The 24,224-nt window shown below is 36.7% G+C and overlaps 1 protein-coding gene across 1 annotated transcript in view; it reads right to left on the reverse strand.

The window, feature by feature from the left end:
* The window catches only part of LRP1B (LDL receptor related protein 1B), a 2,178,569-nt gene that overhangs the window by 201,575 nt on the left and 1,952,770 nt on the right, over positions 1 to 24,224 (reverse strand). The window contains exon 67 of the mRNA XM_086368415.1: positions 308 to 424. Within this exon, the coding sequence (XP_086224541.1) occupies positions 308 to 424 (117 nt within the window). The remainder of the gene's footprint in view (positions 1 to 307; positions 425 to 24,224) is intronic.

Consider the following 24,224-nt stretch of genomic DNA (forward strand, 5'->3'; position numbering starts at 1 on the left):
TTCTATGAACTTGCGTCAAGGGTTTCTTTCATTGCATACTAACGGGTTGCATTAAACCTCATGATACTTTCATAGCAATTCTGATAACTGTAAGAAAATAACTCCCAGGATGAGCCATTTCAATAATTCTACCATTTGAGATTCAGGTCAATTTAGTCTGAATATTCTTGTTCAAATGTGAATATATGTATAAAAATGTGAGCTGCAAGACAGGTTCAAATTCATATCTTAACTAAACTAAAAATTGCTATCCTGCTTATTGAATAGGCTGTCAAGCTTGCAACATTCTCAAGCAAGAGTTACTTACTACAGTTTTCTTCATCTGAATTATCACTGCAGTCATTTTGGCTATCACACCGCCAATGATCTGGAATACAGTTGTTGTTTTTACACTGGAATTCATGAGGACCACAAGTCTTTTTATCTGTAATGGAAAGAACCAGAATTTGCATTGTTGGTTTCCATAAAGATATCCCTCATTGTGTCCTCACTGCTGTGTGAATCCAGGGGACATGACATTTCCTAGGACCTCAAGTCAGTTCTTAACTGAGAAGCATTCCTAGGAAAAATTGAAGGCAAATTCTGACTAATATTTCATTGTGAGCTAATTACAAAGCAACTGATTGGACCATCCACTCAACACAAATCAGTCAATAAAAATAAGATCAAGATTATTGAAAACTATCCTTCTTTAAGATACTCCTCTAAGCCATCTTCTATTTTTGCTATAAAGTAGCAGCCATAAAGAAATAGTTATTAACCAAACTGTGTGGTTGCCATCTTGTCTTCCTTCTTTAGAAGTTCTTATTCAAAATTTACCTATGGTCAGCTGATCTAAATGTATAGATTACAATAGTGCCTAAGTAAAGACCTTACAAATTGTTAAAGTGCCAGCGTATCTGAACCTCTAAATAACCCCACTGAGTATCAGGAAATGTATTAACTAGCCCTTCACTTTACAAATGCTAAGGCAGATATTCTTAGAAGTTTAAGAACTTGATGCATTTTCACTACCACTAAATGACACAGCCAATTAAAAAAAAGAAAAGTGTGCATTGACTCCTGATTTGCTGTTCTTTACAAAAAATCTAACTGTGTCCATTGGATCCAGAATAAAAATTTACATAATAAGAATTTATGCAAAGTTTAGATCAGATATTTAAAAATTTTCATGACTAATATCCAACTGTTTATAATCTACTCCATTGCTTCTTAAACTGTAATGTGTGTATATATTAATTATTGGGAATTTTGCTAAAATGGAAATTGTGATTGAGTACATCTAGAATTCTAACACATTCTCTAAGTGATAATATCATCTTTGATCTATGAAACACACTGAGTTAGCAAGGTCAAAGCATCAAGATGATATAAATTCAAGTACATAAAATAATAAGAGTATTGATGTCAATGCACAATTTAAGATTTTCCTTTCACAGACTTAGATCAACTCTTTTTTTCCACAGCCATGTTAGAGATGGATAGTGAAGTGTTAAAATGATTGAGATTGGTAAAATAAATTTACTAAGGGAGAGGAGAAGCTATTTGGTGGCCATTGCTACTCTTTACTGCAAATTGCATTTTAAAAAATTCAGATTTAAATAATATTATGAAAACAAAAGTGATTTAGGTTTAATTAAGAAAATCAGGAAATGATCATATATTGAAGATCCAGGCCACCTGCTGGGTAAGGATTTTCATAAACATGATCACACTCAATCTTCATAACATTCCTAGGAAGTATCATTACATGCATTTAAGTAAATGAGACATAAATCTTAAGAGTTTAACTGATTTCTCCAATTTTACAAAGGTCTTAGATGGCAAAGGAGGAATTTTTATCCAATCCTTCTCCAGAAACATTTTGCATTTTTGTAGAAATTCTCATGATAGACCTCAAATGCACTGTTTTACTAATATATGTTTATTAGATAAAGACTCTGATGCTGGGAGGGATCGGGGGCAGGAGGAGAAGGGGACGACAGAGGATGAGATGGCTGGATGGCATCACCAACTCGATGGACATGAGTCTGAGTGAACTCCGGGAGTTTGTGATGGACAGGGAGGCCTGGCGTGCTGCAGTTCATGGGGTCGTGAAGAGTCAGACACGACTGAGCGACTGAACTGAACTGAACTAAATAAATATATGCATACAGATAGAGAGAGAGGGAGAGATAATATTTCCCTCCCCCTCTTCCATTCTGCCTACATACCTGCCTGTCTGGTAATGATTACTCAGAATTTAACTGTGTCACTGTGTTGAGTACTGTGTTTCATAATATATCCTTTTTGCCTGTGCTCTATACCTAACTTCAGATTCAAAAATTGGTCTAAAATTTACAAAAGTTCTAATGTAGCATTATGCACATCTCAATCAAGCAACCATGTTAGGATATTGGAATTTAAATAACCCTTTAAGATATTGTATCCGATCAGATCAGATCAGATCAGATCAGTTGCTCAGTCGTATCCGACTCTTTGCAACCCCCTGAATCTCAGCACGCCAGGCCTCCCTGTCCATCACCAACTTCCTGAGTTCACTGAACTATTTAGATAGTTACTTCATTTTGGAAATTAAAACAAACTCCTCTAAAACTAATACTGTAGGTAACAGTAGTTTTATTTATTCCTTGCCATGGGTTGCTTGCATTATTTAAAATATTGTTTAAATTTTTAGAATAGAAGAATATAAGAAAGCAATCTGGATCAGAGAAATAGACTATTTAACTTAGTATTACATTGTACACAGGCAATTCTCCATGATTACAAAAGGTTAACAATCAGGACTGAGTATCAATACAATGGGTTTTTAAGTTTTCTCCCCTAAACTGTATCATATTTTGTGTTTGAAAAGAGACTTACACTTACAAGTTACAATAATAAGTTCATTACAGTTCATTGCTAAGGTTTCCATTTGGGACATTGCAGAAAGAGTCACATGAAAATGTTAATTGCCTTATGTAAGGTTATTTGAATTTTATGTTTCCAAGCTATTTAACTTTTTGATCCATGACACTGTTTATAAACATTACAAATATAAACTATATAAACTATATAGGTATAAACAGCAGTTCTTGAATTGGCTACATATTAAAGTCACCAAGGGAACGTTAAAAAATCCCTCTGCCCAGTCCATCTCCATATCAATAAAATCAGATTCTCTGGGGTGGAACCCACATATCAGTATTTTTATTAAAGCAAGCTGAATGATTCCAATGAGCAGCCAATACTGAAAATCACTGAACCTCAAAACCAATTGTAGAACAGAACATATATAATTCCAAATTGTAATACTCCAGAAAAATACTCACAATATGTAGAGTTTTCTATTCATTCATATTGTTGAATAGAAATGGAACAATGTTTTCATTTTTTGATATTATAAATTTAGAGAAAACAAATATAGTATTTGAAAACTTTTCTTTGTTTAATACATTTTCATATGAATTGTAGATACTCAGAAACAAATTGGATCCTCCCAGAAAGGTGGAGTGAGGGACCATCAAAAGATACAACTGTTTGTAATATATACTATATGGGGTTTCTTTATATGTGCACTGCCTATTTCTCAAAAGAGAGAAAAGAATCTGGTTCTGTGATGCCTTGTGAAATAAGAACTGAGGACGTGGACTGAGAAACAGGGGTGAAAGATAGATTTAGTTTTCTCCTTATACCAAAAGGAAGCCAAAGGAAGCTATAAACTGCTGAATTAATAACTGAATTTGGAATGTTACCATGCGATGTGTCAGATAGAGAGTTTCAACAGAGGAAGTCAACTGGAGTCCCCGGCCAGCAATCTCAGACCTTGCAATAGAAGCAAAAATTTGCAAACTACCACTTCAAGCTTAAGCTCAAAGGCAAAGTTTATTAAAGCATAGATATACTCACAGAGAGAGAGTGGGGATGTTTCTGGAAAGTAAAACCAGCCCGCCTATAAGGCTTAGGGGCTTCCCAGGTGGCACTAGTGGTAAAGAACCCTCCTGCAAATGCCCGAGACATAAGAGATGCAGGTTCCATTCCTAGGTCAGGATGATCCCCTGGAGGAGAGCATGGCAACCCACTTCAGTATTTTTGCTTGGAGAATACCATGGACAGAGGAGCCTGGTGGGCTGCAGTTCATAGAGTTCCAGAGTCAGACGTGACTGATGTGACTTAAACACACATGCATACAGGCTTCAGCTTGTTTATAAGTTGTTCTATGAGGAGGTGGAACGTAATCATGGGTGAAAGACGGGGGACAGCTATTTGATTGACTGCCCTGATATCTGTAACTCACTCATTACTGCTCATGTCCCTATCCTCAGTTCACTAAGAAAAACCCATCTTGGATGTGTGTATGGGCTAGATTTTATTATAATGTTGGTATATATTAAGTCTGAGTTTACTAGAAGTTACATGCCTGTCTAGACAGGGCATGCAATGCCCAGGGCCTTCTCTTATGATACTGTGCTCCCTCTTTATCAGGATAAGTTGCTCACCAACCAACCAGAGTTTCACAGGTTCTGGGTGAAGTCAGAGGAGGGTCTCCAGATGGTTGGGGCCTAACTGGTTGTCCCCCAAGTGAGGGTCCTCAGATAGTTGGTGCTTAGCTGAATTATCCCCCTCTTGTTTCTTTCATCTCTGTCACTTCCTTGTTGCTAATGTCTAACTACATATTAGGAAGGGCACAGGATACAACATCATTGTATATGTTTATTATATATCTATATATCCACAATAACAAAAAATTAAACTTTTACAATGGTATCAATCAAACAACAAATACCCAGGAATAAAGCTAGCGAAATTTGTGCAAGACCATACTGAAAACCATACAGCATTGCTGAGAGAAAGTTAATATGTCCAAGAAAATGCAGTGATATCTATATTCATGGACTAGAAAACTCAAATTACTATAGCTTTCTCTAAATGAATATACAGAATTAATGAAACCCTTACTAAAATTCCAGCAAGTTACTTTTGAAGGGTTAGGTTATCCTAATCTAATTGTTCTTAAGAAATTGATTATCCTAAATTTATATTTGAATGCAAAGGATATAGAACAATCAGCCAATGCTGAAAAAAGAACAAAGCTAGAGTATTTACAGTACCTGATTTTAAGTTTAAAGTTACAGTATCAAGAGAGTATTAAACAAAATGAAACTAGAAATATAAGTCTACACATACAGTTAACTGATTTTCAACAAAGGCTCTAAATCAATTTAATGGGAAGAGGAAACTCTTTTTTAGCAACTATTACTGAAATAAGTGGCTATCTATATGAAAAAGATAAATCTCAACCCACCATACCCATACACAAAAATGAATCTCAGTTGATCATAAGTGTAATATAAAGCTTCTAGAATATTGGAAAATATTTTCATGATCTTGGAGTAGGCAAAGATTGCTTGCTTACTAGGTCGTTTCAGTCATGTCCAACTCTTTGGGCCCCCATGGACTAGGGCCCTCCAGGCTCCTCTGTCCATGGGATTCTCCAGGCAAGAATACTTGAGTGAGTTTCCATGCCCTTCTCTGATTTCTTAGAACACATAAAACAATAATCAAAAAAATTGGCAAATTGAACTTAACCAAAATTAAACTTTTTTATTCTCTAGAAGATATCATTAAGAAAAATGAATTGACAAACTTTTCTTCATATTAAAAATTGAAATATTGAAATACGGAGTTTTTGTTGATCATGTTAATATTCTGTAATCATCACTATCTATCTTCCAGTTCAGAAAACATAATGATTACAGGCAGCTGGGTAACATGCAATTATTCTTGTTACAAAAAAAGCAATGCAGTCACAGAAACACCGAAGCAAAAAGAATTATGATAACAATGAAACTGAGCCTCCATCATGGAAGCTCCTTGTTTCCTCTTCTTGACTCTAACATCATAGAGTTAGAAGCTGGGGTTAGAATTGGAGTTTGCACCTTCTTTTCTACTGATAGAAAATCTTGTCTACTACTGGGGGCAGGATAACTGTCGGTTATCAAAACATAACCTGTTTATATAGACATCATTATGTTCTTTCTTTAAATCAACCTTATACAGTTTGTATAAGACCCTTATGGCAGAAAGTGAAGAGGAACTAAAAAGCCTCTTGATGAAAGTGAAAGAGGAGAGTGAAAAAGTTGGCTTAGAGCTCAACATTTATAAAACGAAGATCATGGCATTTGGTCCCATCACTTCATGGGAAATAGATGGGGAAACAGTAAAAACAGTGTCAGACTTTATTTTTTTGGGCTCCAAAATCACTGCAGATGGTGACTGCAGCCATGAAATTAAAAGACGCTTACTCCTTGGAAGGAAAGTTATGACCAACCTAGATAGCATATTGAAAAGCAGAGACATTACTTTGCCAACAAAGGTCCATCTAGTCAAGGCTATGGTTTTTCCTGTGGTCATGTATGGATGTGAGAGTTGGACTATGAAGAAAGCTGAGCGCTGAAGAATTGATGCTTTTGAACTGTGGTGTTGGAGAAGACTCTTGAGAGTCCCTTGGACTGCAAGGAGATCCAACCAGTCCATTCTGAAGGAGATCAGCCCTGGGATTTCTTTGGAAGGAATGATGCTAAAGCTGAAACTCCAGTACTTTGGCCACCTCATGCGAAGAGTTGACTCATTGGAAAAGACCCTGATGCTGGGAAGGATTGGGGGCAGGAGGAGAAGGGGACGACAGAGGATGAGATGGCTGGATGGCATCACTGACTCGATGGACGTGAGTCTGAGAGAAGTCCGGGAGTTTGTGATGGACAGGGAGGCCTGGCGTGCTGCGATTCATGCGGTCGCAAAGAGTCGGACACGATTGAGTGACTGAACTGAACTGAACTGATACAGTTTTGATCTCTTAATCTAAATCTGCCTCCAGGTCTCTATTAGCATCATATAGAAATGAATATACTTGTATATGCTGCTAGCAAATATTCTAAAGCTCATTGACTGGTTATGAGTTCCTCAACAGTGATGATGCAAGTTGACTCTTCCCTATGTTCTATAGTAGGGAGGGTTTACTGACACATAACTTTTTCGTTGACATAAACATAGTAGATATATAACATTATTATTGGCTTTTTTTGTCATTTTGAAATTACTGTTTCCACCACTGGTGAAGCTATTATTCATGGACTCCTGCCTCCTCTGTCACAAAGGGAAGATCTATGACCCAAGGTGGACTCTTCCCTTAGAACACAATTAGTCTGCAAAAAGAACATGTTACTGATGTTTAAAAACATTTATTTTATAACTTAAACCTAATAGATGATTATTCTCTTTTAATATTAAAGAAGTATGAAGGAGGGCAATGCAGGGATTGTATGGTGGCTAGATAGTATCCTGAGGAACACAGATTTCTATCATTCTGCTCCACCATCCTAAGTAACGGCTACCATTTTTCTTAGTCACTTCATGGCCCAAGATGACTACTAGTGTTTGAGTCATTACACTGCAGGCCTGAAGGAGGACAGAAGGGCAAAACAAGAAGGCTTTTTAAGAAAACTCCCCCAAAATATTCATACTGAAAGTCCCACCCAAGACTTCTGGTTACATTTCAAAGGTCAGAACTTAGTCACGTGACAATATCTAGCTTCAAGGGGAGATGGGAAATGTGATGACTTACTCTGAATAACAATGTATCAACAAAAGATTTAGGCTTCTGTTTCTAAAGGGGAAATAAAAATGGGTAGATTGATGGGCAATTTAGGAGTCTCTGTCAATAAGTAAATGAAATGAATTAAAATCATTTGAGGTGATCTCCATGGCTGCTGAAAGGGAGAGGATTTCATCTCTTTCATGATTGCAAGTATTATAACCTCAAGTTGCCATGGGTCATTTAAAAACCATGTAGAGTACACCCATCTAAGAAGTCAAAGTAAATAATAGTTCAAAACTGGAGGAAAAGATAAGCCTCTGATGACTATGTGAATTCTTAAATCCAAATTGTGCCTGAAGTCAACTCTACCACTCCTTAAAACTGAGGCAGAAAATTTATGTCCCCACTGGTTTGTGCTGAATTTCTGTTATTTACAGACAAGAGTCCTAACTGATATAAATACCATACTATATTTTCCTTAGAAATAGTATGGACTCCTAATAGTAATATTCTTTTCTGTATGTGATGATTTACATAATTTCCAAAGTATTTCATTGGCTTATAATTACTTGGGAAATGCAGTCTCATTCTACAAGAAGTCTCAGAATTAGGCTCTATTTAAAAACAATTTGCAAACTCAGGCTTCCATGAAAATGGGAATTGGTAAATGTTTTTTGAGCATATTCTCTACATGACAAACGTGATTATAGCATTTAGTGATATTGATTATCTAGAAAGCTGCAGGTTGCCTTGCATTGTAAAGTGTCTGGTAGATCTGAAAATTAATTTCATGTTACTTCTCATCAATCAGGGTAATATTCCTCAATGAGCACTTACATGCACAACCTGTTCTTCTAGGGGAAGTGGAAATAATATGTGAATGCACCAGCAGTTGAGAATAACAATGCCAGCTGTAGCTTGTCCCAGTGGGATTCTCTTAGCTCTGTTTTGCTTTTGAATTTTTGATTTTTTAAAACTTTTACATTAGTCTTCCAGGTAGAGAAGATAAAGGCTTTTAAGTAAAACAAATTAACAATGACATATTTTCTTTATAAAGAGGTGAATCTATTATAAGCTAGCTCTCTAGAAGCTCCAATCATAGCATTCTAAAAATTGCATTTTAATGCAATGTATGTAATTTTCAGCAAAAATTTTTTGAATGCACATTATGCAGTTTTAGAAATTATCATATTACATTCTGTAATGCCATCTATCACACCTGACAAGAATTTGTGACTTGTTTTTTAATTTAGAAACTCATATTGTAAACTTAAGGGGGTGAAGTGAGGGGAGCTTGTTCTAGTATGCATCTAAAACATAGTTTTCTTTTATTTTATCTCCAGTACCCTAAAACCTTATAGTCACAGTTTATATCATTCACAATGCTTAGGAGAAACACTGCTTTTTGTGTGGAGGAAAGGGTGTGTGAAAAGAAGCATGTTTTAGCAATAGCATTGTCTAGTGGCCAATTTCACTTTATGCTAGCCTACCTAAAGTCTTTATTGTCATATCATCTTTTATTTTCATATGAAAAATCATTTCAATAGAGAAGATAATGGAAAGTCATGATAACAGCATAGACTCTATTTTTAAGGACTCAAATAACAGCTGTAAGGAAGTTACTGGAAAAGCATAAAAAGAGGAAGTAGATATAGTTGTGCCAGATGAGAGTGATCAACAGTTGTCAGTCTTAGACTCTAACCTAATTATGGGGATATATGGTAGGATGCTCTCTTGCCCCTTACATACTTAGACGATCTTTAAGATTCCCATCTTTCAATTTTTTTTCCTTTAAAATGAATTTAATGCATATTTATATCTGATACAAACTGAAAACAAAGGTTTTGTTGTAAATTCATGGTGGGAACAGAAGAGAAACAACACGTTGAGCTATTCAGGGTCCCTCAAATGGAGGGATATCCTCAGATTCTTGAACCCCAAAGTAATGAAGTCTTGTTTTGGTGTATGGGTTTTTGAAATGCATGCTGTCAGTGCCCCATCTACAATCTTTGGTACTCATCACCCCTGTCTATGCTAAGCCAATGACTTTCTTTAAAAAAAAAAAAAAAAAACACTGGAATTTCTACAGCATTGTGCTTCTGCTGCACAATGAGGTGAATCAGCTATATGTATACATATATCCCCTCCCTCTTGAACCTACCTCCCATCTACCCCTACATCACACCCCTACATCCCACCCTGTATTTCATCACAGAGCATAGCAGAGCTCCCTGTTCAGCCAGTGGTTTCTAACTACAAGCATGTGGGACTCTGCTTGGTCCTGATCTGGAAGTGCTTTTCAGGGCACTTATGCCCTTCTCTTCCTTGGAGCTGTGTTAAACAAATGACTGACAGGATCTGGTGAATAAATATCTCAGCTCTCTCCTTTGTTTAGGGTAACTGATTATTCTAAACTATCTCAAAGAATTTCCTTGTAGAATGGATCTCGTTCCTGCAATAAATTGCTCAATAATACACTTTCTATTCCCCCTTCCCTTCCTTGGTTAACTGCTCATCATTACTGATTTGTGGAATCATTTCCCCAATAAACCACTTATATTCAAAATCTTGTGAATGCAAGTTCTAATTCTAGGAAAACTCAACTTAAGAAAGGATGTACTGTGCTGTGATCGTGTCTAACTCTTTGTGACCCCATTGACTGTAGCCCACCAGGCTTCTCTGTCCATGTGGATTTCTCTCGGCAAGAATACTGAATTGGGTTGCCTTGCCCTACTCCAGGAGATCTTCCCAACCCAGGGATCAAACCCAGGCCTCCCACATTGCAGGTGGATTCTTTACCTTCTGATCCACCAGGGAAGGGGTGATGATATATGTTGTCATTTAGTCAACAAACATGAATTAATGCCTATCATGTACTTGGCACTGTTCTGAGCTCATAGTGTTTATATTAACGAAGAAAACTGGCATAAATCCCTACCCTCATTGAATTTATATACTAATGGCCAAGTGGTGATTTAAGACTAGAAAGAAAATACTGTAACAATAACAACAACAAAACGTTGACTGGAGGGTAAAGAGTGCTATAGTGAGAAACAGAGAAGAGAATATAGAATGTGTGTGGAAGGGGGGATTTCAAATGATAGTCTGCAAATGTTATATTAAGAAAGTGACCTTGGGATTTCTCTGTCGGTCCAGTGGCTAAGACTCTACGCTCCCATTACAGGGGACCAGGGTTCAATCCTTGGTCAGGGAACTAGATGACACACACTGCAACTAAAGATTCTATTAGCACAGCCAAATAAATAAATACTTAAAAAAAAAAGATATTTTAACATAAAGTGACCTTCAAAATTGGCAAAGAGAAAAGGATTGAACCATGTTACATCCCAGGAAGAAATAGGACCTGAAAGAATAAGCAGGCCTGGAAAGACCAAGAAAACAGGGAGATGAAGGTGGCTGAAGGAGAGGAAACAGGTCAACTTCAGCAAGAGTGCTGGGAGAGATCAGGAAGATGGTCCATTGGTGCAGATGGGCACTGACACTAATCAAGGCTTTGTACAGAACTTCTCTTGTTTCTATTCCTTGGAAGAGAACATGTATATTTGGCCATTTCTTTTTGGCAAATGAATTTCAAGTACATTTTAACATTTATGGCAAAATAAAGACAGAAATTTGAATGACTGCTAAATGGTTATAGCAATACAGAAACCCCAATCTTAGAAATACCATGATGGATTCTTTGGTCTGCATATATTCTGGATAATTACCTTTTTCTCAGCTTTTGTGCTATACTTACAAAGCTAGCATGGTAGCATACACTGATAAAGGTATGCTAGGTAAAAACAAGCCAAATTCATCTCTGAAAGAAAACTGTGACTCCTACAGAATGAAATGCATCTAGGGACAAGATTTATTGACTAGAGGTCAATAATTTGATTTACTGACTAGATTTACTGCATAAAAATACCAAATAGGTTTATCATTTCAACCAGAATTGTATTTCCTTTTTTATAGCACTGGCATTTTTTATTTCATTGTGGTTGGTACATCAAAATTTGGTTATACAAAAAGATTTCTAAGTAAATATTGTTATGAGCAATCTTTTAAAACTGAGTACTTTCAGATACCAGTTAGAACTTTATGTTTTAGTTTGAAAACAATAGCACCTAGTATTTGTTGAGTGTTTTCTCTAAGTTCAAGGCTAAGCTTGATTCATGTGATCCACTGAGCAACTCAGAAAGGAATGTATATTGAATAGCTGAGAATACTAAACCTCACATTATAATAAATGACTTGTCCCAAAGCCCACAGCTCTTAAACTGCAAAACCAGGTCTTGAATTCATATAATCTCATTAATACCTATACTATAAACCATACTGAAATAATCCCTTCAAGAAAAGTTCTCTACTGCTTCCTTCTTTCGCCACTTTATACCAAAATCTTAGTTTTATGGACTAAATGACTAAAATTGCATACATGTCAAAAGTTGGGCTAAAGTGAACTCAAGGAAAACACAGTTGCCTTTATAAAACCCTGTAGCTGTAAAAGGTCTAACCTCAGAGGGAAAAATATTATATTCATGTAAGGAGTATAATTTATACTCAGAGATAAATATGGATAAAAAATTCAAAGTCTTCAGTGAAAGGATTTGTTATTTCTGAACTGTGTGAACTTAAAAAAAATAATTTGGCATACATTCTAATTTGAGGAAAACAATTTGGCTTATTAAAAAAAATATGGGGGTCTGTCTCTCTCTCTCTTTCAGTGCAGAATGTGTCCCTTACTTGACTTACAGTTCAACCAGGTGCTATGTATCAGTAAATGATCATATCAGCCTTTATCTCATCATTCCTCATTGGCTGCCTAGTCAGCAAGGTATTGATTTGTTTTTTAAGATTCTGCTTACAGTACATGATTGTTTACTTGGCTTACTCCCAAATGTCTTTAAAAACCTTAATAGTGCACTTCCATGTTAGATGGCTTTATTCACCTTTTAATAAGCCTGCTTGCCTTCTATATTAATACTGCATCTGCTTCCAGGTACATATTTCTCAGAGAGACAACAGGTTATGAAAAGAAATGCAAAAACAAACAAAAAACACAAAACACAGTGCTTGGGCTGAATTTAATATGGGGATTTAAATAAAGGAATTCAAATAAAATTCACATTTTAATTCAGACATTAGACCCATGCAGAAAGCAAAGTATCTCAATGGAAAACATGAATCATCATTAAACCTGCATTAATTTAGCTCACCCAAATATTCCATCAAGTTCTGATGTGTCACTATAAACAGTGAAGAATCAGAATTGCTCTTTATATTACACTTTATTAAATCTAAGAAAGAAAAGAATCATCACTATAAAACATATATCCATGATGGGATATATCATCAAATTAATCAAATTATTATCCACAGTGGAGACGAACTACAAGTATTTTTACAGGACAAGGTTAAAACCTCTGACTGGGAATAGCTACTAACCAGAAGGGGAAGCAAGAGGAACCCACTGACTTGGGGGTTGGTTTGATTCATTAGAGACATGGTTTCCAATGTATCCATTCACCTACCACATTCACTAATTTACCATTTTCCAGTATCATCTATATGATATCATCTATTAAATGTATCATTTAATACATGTTTAAATGGCTTAACTTGCTAATATTAACCTTTACCATGAGCCACAGATTATTGATATCATGATCTGATATGCTGGTGTCTATATTTTAAATCTTTGTAAGATACAAAATTACTTTGTGTAGTTAGCATCACCGACTCAATGGACATGAGGCTGAGCAAACTCCAGGAGACAGTGAAGGATAAGGAAGCCTGGCATGTGACTTCATGGAGTCACAAAGAGTCTGACACAACTTAGCAGCTAAACAACAACAATTACTCTGTGTACTATGTGAAATCATCCCTTGTTTAGATGTTATGTGCTTGCTATAAATCCAGAATTATTCCTTTAGGGCGGTTTTTTCCAAGTATTTTAAAGAGTAAAACACACATACAAACACACACTTATACACACACACACAGAAACATACACGTGAATTAGAGACCTCTTGACAATGTGTGTGTGCTTCTAAGTCACTTCAGTTGTGTTTGACTCTTTGCGACCCACGGATCATAGCCTGCCAAATTTCTCTGTCCATTGGATTCTACAGGCAAGAATACTGGAGTGGGTTGCCATGTCTTCCTCCAGGGTATCTTCCCCGCCCAGGGAGTGAACCCACATCTCTTAATCCCCTTCATTGTCAGGGGGATTCTTTACCACTAGCACCACCTGGGAAACCCCTTTTTGAAAGTACTTGTGAAAGTGAAAGTCGTTCAGTCATGTACGACTCTTTGGGACCCCATAGGCTATACAGTCCATGAAATTCTCCAGGCCAGAATACTGGAGTAAGTAGCTTTTCCCTTTTCTAGGGGATCTTCCCAACCCAGGGATCAAACCCAGGTCTCCCGCATTGCAGGCATATTCTTTACCAGCTGAGCCACAAGGGAAGACGAAAAGTACTTGTAGTTTAACACAACTATCCTATATTATATACTTTAGGTGCTACTGTTGACTCAACAGGATTCTTATAATAACATTTAGGTGTTCTGGGTCTACAACTGATTTTCTTTCCCCAGGGAACTGACATGTTTCTCTTGCAAAAGAAACTTATCAAAAGAAAAATAAGCCAAGTTCAGTTCAGTTCAGTCACTCAGTCTTGTCTGACTCTTTGTGACCCCATGGACTGCAGCATGCCAGGCCTCCCTGTCCATTAGCAACTCCCAGAGTCCACTCAAAGTCATGTCCATCGAGTTGGTAATGCCATATAACCAACTAACCTTCTGGTGTCGCCTTCTCCTCCCATCCTTAATCTTTCCCAGCATCAGGGTCTTTTCAGTGAGTCAGCTATTCGCATCAGGTGGCCAAAGTATTGGAGTTGCAGCTTCAGCATCAGTCCTTCCAATGAATATTCAGGACTGATTTCCTTTTGGACGGACTGGTTGGCTCTTCTTGCAGTCCAAGGGACTCTCAAGAGTCTTCTCCAACAACACAGTTCAAAAGCATGAATTCTTCAGTGTCCAGCTTTCTTTATTGTCCAACTCTCATATCCATACATGAATACTGGAAAAACTATAGCTTTGACTAGATGGACCTTTGTTGGCAAAGTAATGTCTTTACTTTTTAATACACTGTTTAGGTTTGTCATAACTTTTCTTCCAAGGAGCAAGCAACTTTTAATTTCATGGCTCCAGTAACTGCTGACCATGATATATCATTACACAGATCAAGCTTCTGATTTTTGGAATTTAGTAATTTTTGAAATTTGTGGCTGTGGTAATTATTCTTTATTATTGCCCATTTAGAGCACATTGTTGTTCAGTAGTTAAGTCATGTTCAATTTTTTTCAACCCATGGACTATAGCACACCAAGCTCCTCTGTCCTCCACTAACTGCCAGAGTTTGCTCAAATTCATGTTCATTGAGTCCACGGTGCTATCTAACCATCTCATCCTCTGCCACCCTCTACTTATTTTGCCTTCAATTTTTCCCAGCATCAGGGTCTTTTTTAATGAGTCAGCTCTTTGCATTAGGTGACCAAAGTATCGCAGCTTCAACTTCCAGTGAATATTCAGGGTTGATTTCCTTTAGGATTGACTGGTTGGATCTCCTTGTTGTCCAAGGGACTCTCAACAGTCTTCTCTAGCACCACAGCTCAAATATATCAATTCTTTGGTGCTCAGCTTTCTGTATGGTCCAACTCTCAGATACATACATGACTGCTGGAAAAAGCATAGCTTTGACTATATGGACCTTTGTTGACAATGTGGCATCTCTGCTTTTTAATATGATGTCTTGGTTTGTCATAGCTTTACTTCCAAGGATCAAGTGTCATTTAATTTCATGGTTGCAGTCACTGAATGATTTTGTAGCCCAAGAAAATAAAATCTGTTCCTGGTTCCACTTTTTCCCCTTCTATTTGCCCTGAAGTGAAGTGATGAAACAAGATGCCATGAGCTTAGGTTTTTAATGTTGTGTTTCAAGCCAGCTTAAGAGCACTGTTATGTGATAAACATTCAACTGAACAATGGGTAGGAAAAAAGTCATCAGAATTTTCACCAAAATTATACAGGTAGACAGATGCTTAATCACTGGAATTCTGTGTTTTTTTCCCCACCAATATTAGATAAAGATTTTCCTTTTGGTAAAAGGAATATGCGTATCACTCCTAATGAAGGTAGAAGAGATTCAGAATTCAATCATCTAGGTAACATATTTGAGTAGGGAAAGATATTTATAATGACTACCGGACATGGAACAACAGAATGAATCCAAATAGGAAAAGGAGTATGTCAAGGCTGTATATTGTCACCCTGCTTATTTAACTTATATGCAGAGTATATCATGAGAAAGGCTGGGCTGGATGAAGCACAAGCTGGAATCAAGATTGCTGGGAGAAATATCAATAACCTCAGATATACAGATGCCATCACCTTTATGGCAGACAGTGAAGAAAAACTAAAGAGACTCTTGATGAAAGTGAAAGAAGAGAGTGAAAAAGTTGGCTTAAAGCTCAACTTTCAGAAAACTAAGATCATGGCATCCAGTCCCATCACTTCATGGCAAATAGATGGGGAAACAGTGGAAACAATGGCTGACTTTATTTTTTAGGGCTACAAAATCACTGCAGATGGTGACTGTTGCCATGAAATTAAAAGACACTTACTCGTTGGCAGGAAAGTTATGACCAACCTAGACAGCATAGTAAAAAGCAGAAACATTACTTTGCCAACAAAGGTCCATCTAGTCAAGGCTATGGTTTTTCCAGTAGTCATATATGGATGTGAGAGTTGGACTATAAAGAAAGCTGAGCACTGAAGAATTGATGCTTTTGAACTGTGGTGTTAGAGAAGACTCTTGAGTTTCCCTTGACCTGCAAGGAGATCCAACCAGTCCATTCTAAAGGAGATCAGTCCTGGGTGTTCATTGGAAGGACTGATGTTGAAGCTGAAACTCCAATTCTTTGGCCACTTTATGTGAAGAACTGACTCATTTGAAAAGACCTTGATGCTGGGAAAGATTGAAGGTGGCAGGAGAAGTGGACATCAGAGGATGAGATGGTTGGATGGTATCACTGACTTGACGGACATGAGTTTGTGTAATCTCTGGGAGTTGGTGATGAACAGGGAAGCCTGGTGTGTTGCAGTCCATGGGATCACAGAGAGTTGGACATGACTGAGCAAATGAACTGAACTGAGCTGAACTATATTTATTGATTGACATCTTATTAGTATTGGGAAGAAAATAAAGAAGGAATGAGCTGCAAAGAGAAGCTGAAAGGAAAGAACCATTATGAAGAGATAGAAGGTGAAGAGGAGAAGAAGGAATATGGCGGAAGGAGAAACGAGTTAAATTTCCTGGAAGAAGTAAAGAGAAAAATTTCTCACTCTATTCAAACTGAAGAATATTTGAAAGAGTTAAGAAAACTTAGGTTTGTAGGTCTATGAATTAAAGAAATTTATCAACCATTTTGTTTTGTAGAACATTAAATCTGAGTTAAAGGTAAACATAGGTACATAGAAAACTGAGATTTTCTTGGCTTACAGTGCTAATAAATAAACTGATAACTCAGCAACAATGAGTCAAATTTTGTTCCACCAAAGAGACCTGAACAAAATTTCTTGTATCTAGATGAAAAGTGTTTAATAAATAAATATAATACGTACATCAAATTTCTATAAAGTTTCTATATCTATATGAGAAAAAAATTTGTTGAATTCATTATTTTAATATAAACTTTTAAAACAGTTTCAGTTAACAGTAAACTGATATCCTGCTTGGTTATGAATGCATTCTTTGTGTTATATAGTTTCTCTCCTTTTAGGTATAGAAATGAACTTTAATAAAAACTGATCATTAAAAAAATGTAAACAATTTAGGTGGCTAATTTTAAAAAATATGATTATACTCCATTGGTATTATTATGTGGAACATATTTGGATTTTTGTTATTTACACATGTTAAAGATGCTATTTGAGGGGAAGGAATATTATAAATAATCATATCTAAACTTCTACATTTAGGGTGTAGGAACAGCCTCAGAGAACTTATGTCACTTCCCCAAGTCACACTAGTCCAGTCAGTCAGCTGAGTCACTCAGTCATGTCCGAATCTTTGTGATCCCTTTGACCGCAGCACGCCAGGACTCCCTGTCCATCACCAAATCCCAGAGTTTACACAAACTCATGTCCATCGAGTCGGTGATATCATCCAACCATCTCATCCTCTGTCATCCCCTTCTCCTCCTCCCCTCAATCTTTCCCAGTGTCAGGGTCTTTTCAAATGAGTCAGTTCTTCGCATCAGGTGGCCAAAGTATTGGAGTTTCAGCTTCAGCATCAGTCCTTCCAATGTATATTCAGGACTGATTTCCTTTAGAATTGACAGGTTTGGATCTCCTTGCAGTCCAACGGACTCTCAAGAGTCTTCTCCAAAACCATAGTTCAAAAGCATCAATTCTTCAGTGCTCAGCTTTCTTTATAGTTCAACTCTTATATCCATACATGACTACTGGAAAAACCATAGCCGTGACTAGACAGAACTTTGGTGGCAATGCAGTGTCTCTGCTTTTTAATAAGCTGTCTAGGTTGGTCATAACTTTTCTTTCAAGGAGCAAGCATCTTTTAACTTCATGGCTACAGTCACCATCTGCAGTGATTTTGGAGCCCCCCAAAATAAAGTCTGTCACTGTTTCCCCATCTATTTGCCATGAAGTGATGGGATCAGATGTCATGATCTTAGTTTTCTGAATGTTGAGTTTTAAGCCAACTTTTTCACTCTCATAAAGAGGCTCCTTAGTTCTTCTTCACTTTCTGCCATAAGGGTGTTGTCATCTGAATATCTGAGGTTGCTGATATTTCTCCTGGCAATCTTGATTCCAGCTTGTGCTTCCTCCAGCCCAGTGTTTCTCATGGTGTGCTCTGCATATAAGTTAAATAAGCAGGGTGACAATATACAGCCTTGTAGTGTGACAATATACAGTCACACTAGTAGTTGGTATGGAAATATGATTTTCCCTGACCTAGGGAGAATTGTCTCCAAACCCATGCTTACCAATTCATTTGTTTGACCTTACCTTTCTGACTTTGTTTCATCATCTGATAAATAACAATAACAATTAGAATAATATTATCGATTATACCTAATTTAAAGATTTCTCTAAGGACTACAAAAAAATGATTGACTCATCTTAGACCTCAGTTGGTCTTCTCCAATGGCTTAGCAGGCAAAGAATCCACCTCCAACACAGGAGATATAGGAAACATGGGTTCGAGCCTGGGTCAGGAAGATACCCTGGAGTAGGAAATATTTGGCAACCAAATCCAGAATTCTTGGCTGGAAAATTCCAAAGACAGAAGACCCTGATGGGCTATAGTCCATGGGGTCACAAAGAGAAGGACATAACTGAGCACGTGCACGCACACACATACACACACAGGGCCTCAGTTAACTTTAATTATCTCATCATTTCTTCCTGTTGCCCCAGTTTCTAATTTTCTATCTTTACAAATAATGGCCAGAAACGAATCCCACTAGTCAATCAAGACTATTTGTTCAAAACTCAATAAATAAACAAATTTGAATATAGGTAAAGAGACTGGGGGTACAAAAGAATAAATTTAGGAAAACTTAAGTATCAGTATCTCACAAACCTCTGTCGCTAGTTTTTGGTTACCTTTGAATATCCTCAGTAGCCAAACCCTCATCCTCTTTTAGCTCAATACTTAGCAAAGATCTTCCTTCAATATTGCCCTTCCACTCTAAATCTTATTACAAAATTAAAGTAAAACAGTAGACTCCAAAAGGGACAAATGCATCATTGTGTTTCTCAAAAGGGAAATTTCTCTTCTCCAGAAAGGATTTTAACTGTAAATCCTTCCCAAAATCCATCAAAGAAAAATTAATTCTCAAAGTTTATCAATGATTTCTGTACTTTCCAAGTCTAATTACGTTGATTATAGACAACTTCTGAGTCATTCACAATGTTTGATCTTAAAATGACTTTATATAGAACCCCCCTTTTCTTTTACACTCATAAATGGGCTTTTGCTCATCTGAACAAATTAAAATAAAAATATATATGTAAATAATTAACATATATATGTGAAAATATATATCCAAATATATCTCAATAAATATATGAAATATAATCTAAATCTGCTAGATAAAAACAGAGTATCCCTCTTCATATTTCTATATTAGCATAAATGCTCTATTGGCTCAATGTCAGAAAAAAAGTATTGCTTTCAGGAGGAGCGAAATTTTAAAGAAACATATATGTGTCAAATATGTTATAAATCATTTTGAGAAGGTAAACTTACTTAATTTTCTTAATAACTTTATGATAGATATTTCTTATTTTATACATAAAACTGAAGCAAATGGTGGTTAATACACTTAATATTATTAATAGTCAGAAAATCATGAGGCCAAATTATTTACTGATCTTTATATTCTATCATACTACTAGAGTGATATCTCCATATTCAAAAGCATTTATGAAGGCATCCTTAAAGAGTGATGGCAGGATATTTAAAGTCCTGAAAATATGTTGTCTTACATCTTCAGTTCAGTTCAGTTGCTCAGTCGTGTCTGACTCTTTGCGGCCCCATGAATCGCAGCACGCCAGGCCTCCCTGTCCGTCACCAACTCCCGGAGTTCACTCAGACTCACGTTCATCGAGTCAGTGATGCCATCCAGCCATCTCATCCTCCGTCGTCCCCTTCTCCTCCTGCCCCCAATCCCTCCCAGCATCAGAGTCTTTTCCAATGAGTCAACTCTTCACATGAGGTGGCCAAACTACTGGAGTTTCAGCTTTAGCATCATTCCTTTCAAAGAATTGAGTATTAGGAATTGTGAGTTTTTTTTTTTTTTAATATATTCTGTAAATACTGTAAAAAATAATTTTTAAATAAGTAAAAAATGAAAACAAATAAAAAATGAGTTTTAAAAGAAGCCCTAGAGATGTTATCGGCAGGCAGTACAATAATGTAGAATAGTTTAATTATTTTAGCTTTAAAGAAAGAAAAATTTAATACACTTAAACACAGAAACAGAAACACAAATGCTATCATACTGGACCTAAAATATTGGGTTGATATCCCCAAGATTGTATTCTGAAGCCAAAGAAAAAAGTAAAGTCATCTTAATTTTTTATCTTCTGCCTTAAATTCCTGATATACTCCAGATATATTATCACTGGTTTTCCTTTTTCTGCCAGTGTTAGAATGTTTGCTTAAGAGAAAATCCCCTTAGAGACAGATCTGAACTGAGGTTTCCAATAGGAAATCTATCACTGTGAACCTCTGATATTCCCTGCTAAAATGTAGCACTTCCCTAGGAAGGTACTAGAACAATCTTATGTTTCTCTGACATGTGGCTAGAGAGCCAAAGGAACTCATTTTTACTCTAAACTAAAATTCTTTAAATAAGAAAATTTGTCATTTTAAAATTGAATTGTGAATGCCATTATGAAATAATTTTGAAGGAAAAAAACATTTGGATTCTCTTTTGCAGATATTCACATTCCAGGACCATGCTCCTTATGGTGTCATTTGTAGAACTATTTGTTCCACGTTAAGCAAAATATCTCCATCTCAGCAGGAAGTCTTGGCACATAATTAAGTTGATCCTTTTCAGAAAGTTTGCAATGGTGTTGTCTGTTTATTGATAAAAAGAGAATCCCATCTCTAATGGGATTTAAAATCTAGTTAGTTTTTTTCAATCCATTAAAAAGATAGCTAATACTTTTCCTGAAGTACTCTCCAAAGGCCATCTTTCTTTTATATTAACTGTAGAAATCAACATCATTTCTGTATTCAAGACTTGGAATATATTGCTTTTAATTCCAAAAGACATTTGAATCAAATAGATTTAGTTTCAGCTTCCTCTTTGATTTCCACAGTTCAATTCCTGGCCCAAAGCCTAACATAATAAAAGTAAAATAAAAGAAAATAAGATTAACCTTATCGTTCATATTTGACCAGTTTAAATAACATAAATAATCAACATTTTCAGAATGTCAACTGCATGGAGCAGTGACATGCGTAATAAAAATGTGCCCTGGGTGAAGCAATGCCTGCATGGAAAAAGAATGCATTCTCACCCAAGAACAGAAGGAGGATGCTTCCATTTCTCACTTACTAAAGTGTCTCTGCCTTCTTTCTTGAAGCCTTGCCTAGGACCCCTCATAGAAGCTGAAATTCTGCCTCTGTTCACATTTCCCCAGATTCTGGCTCCCACTTTTTCACCAAACTTTCCTCTAGTCTTTAAGGGATGGAGGCAGCAGCTGCATTGAGAATATAAATTATGGTAGTAGGCCTTGGTCCAGTTATAATAGTTGCAGATTCAGGTTTGGCTGAATTTCACCCTAAACACTGATTCATTGGCCCTGAATGGCCCATGGGATTGTTGTAACACACATGCACAGGGCTGAATTTGTCTCCTTTTGTGTGAAGAACTACCACTCTTAGTATCTTCCTCACATAGATAAATTTTCAGATTTTGAAATAACTCATCTCATCTGACCTTGTCTCTGGACCAAAATACGTACAATACAGATGTGCTTAACAACTCAAAGATATTTCACATCATTGTTACTCAGGGAGACATTTCTGGGCACTAAATATAGGGCAAAAAGACAGAGTATAGGGTATTCATCCTCAGAAGTCATGTAAATGAAGGAGAAAATGCCTAACTCACTGGTGATGCAGTCTTACCTACAAGCTGTATAATTTATCCTGAGTACAGAGTCATGATTGACATATTTCTAGAAAAGTTATTACCCTAGAGAATTTAAAATGTGTGTGCTATAGTCAGCTCCTCATCTGTACTTTCCTTTCTAAATATTTCCCCAAACCCTTCTGAAAACTGCTTATCTATTTAGCTACCTACCTATCTATTTAAAACTGCAATAAAATTATAAGAAATTTCACCACCTCTCTCTCTTTGTTTACATACACCTGATAAACAAAAGTGCACTCCTTATAGACTGTATAAGGCAAAATGAAGTTGTATTAGAATAAAGTAACTGTATGGTAAGAATTCTGTCTGTCTAGAACTATATTCAAACAGAAATCATTACTTATGTTAACTTCTCTGGATATATGGTAGTACTAGAACTAAACATCTAGAACTAGTACTAGAACTAAGACCTGGAGAAATAAACTGTGATTAAAAGAATAGATTATGACTTAATGGGACATTAAAGTAGAAATGTCACAGGAGGGCAAATAAAGCAGAGCATTGAAAATTTGTCAAAGAAATTGTGTATATATATATATATATACGAACAATGGTTATCAAGACATTTGACATCAGGCAACAAAGTACAGTGATCTCTGAGTGAAAAGAAGCAAATGAGATAAGCTCTGACAATGCCAGATCTTATTGTCTTGACAGAATTTTCAGGCTGCAAGATGAGAAAGGGAAATGTAGGGAAAACCCAGTGGATTCCATGAGTTGACAGCACTGAGCAGAGAGTCCAAGGGATCACGCAGTTCTCAGGACAGTAATGGGGAAGAAAATACAACACAGAATGTGAACCCTGAAGATTTACAGAGGGTCTTCCTTATGTATATAGTAGAATACCAATCAGCATATGCGTATAAGGAAACTGCTAGATGTTAGCAAAAGAACCATCTGAAATATTATAGGGACAGTATCTGCAGCTCACACTCTGCAGAATACATCATGTGAAATGCCAGGCTGGATGAATTACAATTTGGAATCAAGATTGCTGGGAGAAATATCAACAACCTCAGATATGCAGGTGTTATCACTTTAATGGCAGAGTGTGAAGAGGAACTAAAGAGCCTCTTATGATGGTGAAAGAGCAGAGTGAAAAAACTGGTCTTAAACTCAACATTAAAACAATAACAACAAAAACAAGAAGATCATGGCATGTAGTCCCATCACTCCATGGCAAATAGAAGGGGAAAAACTTGAAGCAGTGACATATTTAATTTTCTTGGGCTCCAAGATCACTGCAGATGGTGACTGTAGCCATGAAATTAAAAGATGCTGATTCCTTGGAAGGAACGGTATGACAAACCTACGCACAGACATTAAACCTAGCAAAGATATCACTTTGTCAACAAAGGTCTATATAGTCAGATGATGTGAGAGTTGGACCATAAAGAAGGCTGAGCACCAAAGAATTGATGCTTTAGAATTGTGTGCTGGAGAAGACTCTTGAGAGTCTCTTGGACTGCAAGGAGATCCAACCAGTCCATCCTAAAGGAGATCAATCCTGGGTATTCATTGGTAGGACTGATTTTGAAGCCAAAACTCCAATACTTTGTCCATCTGATTCAAAGAGCTGACTCATTTGAAAAGACCCTGATGCTGGGAAATACTGAGGGCAGGAGGACAAGGGGACGACAGATGATGACATGGTTGGATGGCATCACTGACTCAATGGACATGGGTTTGGGTGGACTCCAGGAGTTGGTGATGGACAGGGAGGCCTGGCGTGCTGCAGTTCATGGGGTCACAAAGAGTTGGACATGACTGAGAGACTGAAATGAAAAGAATAAAGGAAGATATACCATGTTAATAATAAATAAAAGACCAAGTAGTTTTCACAGAATCTTACTAGGGATAAAGTTTATTTCCTGTTACAAATGGGT

The sequence above is a fragment of the Bos grunniens genome, chromosome 2 (genome assembly GCF_055505025.1).
Source record: "Bos grunniens cultivar Pamir isolate PY7600 chromosome 2, Bosgru_T2T1.0, whole genome shotgun sequence".
Lineage (NCBI taxonomy): Eukaryota > Metazoa > Chordata > Mammalia > Artiodactyla > Bovidae > Bos > Bos grunniens.